Source organism: Globicephala melas, chromosome 6 (assembly GCF_963455315.2).
Source record: "Globicephala melas chromosome 6, mGloMel1.2, whole genome shotgun sequence".
Classification (NCBI taxonomy): domain Eukaryota; kingdom Metazoa; phylum Chordata; class Mammalia; order Artiodactyla; family Delphinidae; genus Globicephala; species Globicephala melas.
The window spans coordinates 99,382,491-99,386,597 of NC_083319.1; the positions used below are offsets into that span (position 1 = coordinate 99,382,491).

A 4,107-nucleotide genomic window follows, 5' to 3' on the forward strand; every position below is an offset into this window, starting at 1 on the left:
ATGATTCAGCTGAGCTGAGGGGAAATGAAGAGAGGGTTTTGGTCTGGCTTTGGGCTGGAGTCGTACCAAGGCAGAGGCAGGAGCCTGGCGGGCAGAGCGAGGTTGGGAGGGATCTGTCGGAGAAGCCCAGGCAGAAAGACTGGGGGAGAGAGGCAGGGGCAGCTCTCACAGCTCCTCGCCCACCTGAAGCTTCTCCTGGCCTTCTCACTGCTCAAACCTTGGAGGGGATGTAGTCACAGCACACCTGGCAGGCACATGAAGGAGCCCCAGCGGGCCCAAGACAGGCTGTGGTGGACGAAGGAAGCCTGCCAGCCACTCACCTGCAGTGTCGCCTGCTGTCTGGGAAGGCCTGGGTGGTATCAGCGGGATGAGGGAAGGCGCTTCTCTTGATGGCAGCCCCCCTTTCCTGCTCACTTCCAACCCACAGAGACATTTAGGCGGGAAGGCAAAGTAAACAACACCTATTTACTCAGCCAGGGACCCACTCCCTTGCAATGACCTCCCCCAGCACCCCTTCCACGTTCTAAGTGCCTGAGAATCTGGATGAGGCCCTTACTGAGGCGGGCACGGAAAACGATGAGGAGGTGCCACCTCAGGTCCAGAAAGTCCTCACATCCCCTTAGGGAGTCGTGCCCTCATTGTGCCCTCAGGGCAACTGGGTCCTCGAGCTCTGGACTCCTTGCTTGGTTGAAGGCACTGTCCCTTCTGATGCAGTGCAGGGACCTGCTCCATGGCAACAAGAGATGGAAGTCCCCCTGGGAACCAGAACTGCCCTGCTCCCCATGCAACAAGATCTCTACCAACCCCCTGTGCCTCTCAGAGGCAAAGCCTCCTCTGAAGCACAGACGCCATCACACAGGGGGTCAGACGGCCTGAGTGTAAGCGCAGGTTGTGCAATTACCGCCCATGGGAACCCAGCTCCTGGCCCACTGACGGCAGCCTCCTATCGGTTGATTGGGACAACGGATGATTCCTGAAGCCTCTGTAAGAGCTGGCTTTGTAGGTCTTCCTCCACCACCTTCCACCAAAAGAAGTTCTCGCCCCGAACCTTCGGGGGCTCATTTTGGATACCTGGATTCCGAAAAGCCACCGTCACCAGCACGTTCAGGCAGATGCCATCGGCTTGGTCTTTGCCCAGGTGCTGCAGTCCAAGCAACCCCTTGGTCTCCACTGCCAAGTGGTGCAGGGTCAGACACTCCTGTAGCAGACGCAGGACGGCCATCTTGATGCCACCCCTCTGCTCTATGGGAGCAAAGCCACAGGCGGTGATGGGCAAGTGAGGCATCCCCACTGTGCCCACCAACACCCACACTGTCTGGACACTGGTAAAGGTGGCTACGAGCCGCTGGCAGACCAGACTGCAGGGAAGCTCTTGGGGCAGAAGGAGAGGGTGCCCGGCTCGCTGGCGATACTGGGCGGCTAGCTCTATCAGATGCAGAATGTCGTGGGCTCGCAGCGGGGTGGGCAGCGAGGTTCGTGGGTACCAGCCAGCCTGCAGGGACTCCGCATCTGCCTCCTTGGGAGTCTTGAGAATTCCACCTGGGGGTGATGTAGGTGACAGGGTAGGGGGAAAGGTATTATGTTGAGGGAAGTGCTGTGCCCGGCAGAGTAAAGGGCCACCCAGGGATCTAGCCCTGACCCAGGGGAGGCCCTGAGTCAAGTCCTCAGGCTGGAAACTGGAGATGCCAGGTTTGTACCAGCCAGAACAGGGGCTCATCTCACCTGAGGACAAGCTGGGGAAACGGTGTCAACTGCCCTCTGCCCACACTGCCATCCACTGGGCCATACCTGTGGGGCGAGCGAGAAACACAAAGCGGATCCAGGAGGGGCCCCGCTCCTCCACAGATAGCAACGTCAAAGGCTCACACTGCAGCCCGGCCTCCTCCTTCACCTCCCGCTGCAGCGCCTCCACAATGGTCTCCCTGGGCTCCATCCTCCCCGCGGGAAGGTACCACGACCCACGGCACTCCTTCTTGGCCTCCTGGATCAGTAGCACCTCATCCTGAGGGGAGAGGAAGGATCCTCACCCACCACAGCCGGGATGGGAGCTCCTGGGGAGCAGCACAGCTGGCAGCCTTTGCTTGCCCTGGGTCCATAACAAATCTCAGCTATAGCTGCTCAATACCCACATTCTGGGGGACACCCTGAAATTGTTGCGCTCTCCAGACGACTGGCCCTTGTGTGTCTGGGGACTGCAGCTGCCTCTGCAATTCATCCTTCCTTGCACTCAAGTTTCCGTTTCAGAAAGGGGCTAAGATTCCTGGGAGCTGCTTCAGGGGCTGGACATTAGGCCTCCCAGCGAGGGCTGCCATGTGTCCTGCACTGATTCATGTCTGCATAAGTCACTGCATATCTCTCACCTCCCCTTGTGCTTTATAAACTGCTTGTGGCCAGTCCTCACACTGGAGTCTAGACTTTGAGACACACCCCAAACCCTCACCCCGTACAACTCCTACCTATGACTCCGGCCCCTTCTAACTGTTGTCACAGCAACTTGTACAGGGATCAGCACCAAAAAGAGCATCACACAGGGGGTCAGAAGGCCTGAGTGTAAGCGCAGGTTGTGCAGTTACTGCCCATGGGACCCAGGGGAGGTCTCTGAAGCACTGGACAGGTCTTTAAGAGAGCCCACTCCGCGGCGGGCACTGTGCTAGATTCTGGGGAAAGGAAGAGGCGTAAGATAGCCTCAAGGAACTGAGGCCTAGAGGGATGGGACAGGCAGGCTCCTGGGCCTTAGTTTCTTTCTTTGTACATCGGGACAATGGCACGGTTGGGCTGCACAAGGCTCAGATGTAACTGTGAGAGTGCTTTGCAAAACTGGGAAGAGCCACACACCAGGAAGCGGTGGCTGTTGCCGGTATGTCCTCTGTCCCCACCGGGGTTGCCTGCGAGCCCGGGAGGCCTGGTCGGTGGGCCTGACGGGCGGACGCTCACCTGCTCGTTGAGGAACACGGCCAGCACCACGTAGCAGACGTTCTTCCGCAGCCGCACCTGCGCCGGCGTCTCCCCGGCCGGCCCCGAGTCATAGTTCTGCACGCGCAGCCCCCGGCCCCCCAGAACGGCCGCCAGTGTCCCTGCCAGGTCTTCCGAGGCCATCGGGTCCCCAGGGAGAAGGCGGGCCCCCCGCAGACCGGCCAAGCCGGGTGGGATGAACTTGGGTGACCGTGGAACGCGTCGCCCTCACACCCTCCCCCTGCGAACTCGGGCCAGACGCGCTCGCAAAGCGGAAGCGCCCGGAGAGCCCTGGCCGCTGATAGGCTGCGCGTCACCGCGACCGGCCCGGATTGGCTGGCTCGCATCTGTCACGGTGGGGCGGGGCCAGTCCGTAAAGGGGCGGGGACAGTCCGTAAGGGGGCTGGGCACCGCGCCCTGGCAGTGCGGACCCCGCCCCGCTTCTGCCTCTCTATCGGTTTCTCCTCTCTCTTTCCCGGCGCAGCCAGCCGCCAGCCAAGCTAATTCCTCCCGCGCGCACTTGTCTGCACCGGTTCCGACGATGATGTCATCCTGCCCGCAGGCTGCGGAGCGCCGCAGCGGCCAGCGACGGTGACGTTACAAGCCCGAGGACGTCCCCGGGCCCGAGGCTTGGACCCACTGTCCAGCTTTTGTCGTAAACAAACCATGGCCTTGCCCGAAATGACACTTCCCAGATAACCTTTCTTCACTAAAAATGGACTTGACTGTCACGTGGCAGGGAGGACACGAGCTCCTGCCTTGGAGGAGATATTGATCTAGTTGGAGACGTGGACATAGACATATAATGGAAAGTCAACTGATTTATAAGCCAAGGGCTAAAAGATTGGTTTGGGCATGAGATGCTACAGGCGCTCAGAGGAGTGAGGGAGCAGAGCTGGGATGCTCAAGGTGTGCCTGGCGATGGAAGGCGGGATTTGGGGCAGAGATCAGCCTGCCCAGCCCTCAGTATTCTCTCGGCGCCCTGCCTGCCGCATTTCCCTCGCAGGGTCAGGGCCCTCTCCCCTGCAGGGGCCGGGTCCTGCTCTTTGTTGTCCCCCGCCCCCCGCCCCCGCAGTTAACGGAGCCCTGGAATATTGAGAGATGGTGTGTGGGTTGATTTGGGGAGCTCCTGCTTCCCCTGCAGCCTGATCTTTC

At 60.3% G+C, this 4,107-nt stretch overlaps 1 protein-coding gene across 1 annotated transcript; it reads right to left on the minus strand.

The window, feature by feature from the left end:
• Nucleotides 1-466: 466 nt before the first annotated feature.
• Nucleotides 467-3,210, minus strand: NUDT18 (nudix hydrolase 18). Its single transcript, XM_030832579.2, has 3 exons — nucleotides 2,935-3,210; nucleotides 1,789-2,002; nucleotides 467-1,539 (listed from the first exon to the last, which is right to left on the minus strand). Exons 1-3 carry the CDS (start codon nucleotides 3,094-3,096, stop codon nucleotides 944-946), a joined length of 972 nt encoding a protein of 323 aa, XP_030688439.1. The 5' UTR covers nucleotides 3,097-3,210; the 3' UTR covers nucleotides 467-943.
• Between the last annotated feature and the right edge of the window lie 897 nt (nucleotides 3,211-4,107).

Bases quoted from the DNA above. Each gene is read 5' to 3' on its own strand.
- NUDT18 (XM_030832579.2), bottom strand. From the start codon at position 3,096: ATGGCCTCGGAAGACCTGGCAGGGACACTGGCGGCCGTTCTGGGGGGC. The intron at 2,003-2,934 runs GTGAGCGTCCGC...CTCTCCCCTCAG, and splicing joins CCGTGTTCCTCAACGAGCAG to GATGAGGTGCTACTGATCCA. The intron at 1,540-1,788 runs GTATGGCCCAGT...CATCACCCCCAG, and splicing joins GTTTCTCGCTCGCCCCACAG to GTGGAATTCTCAAGACTCCC.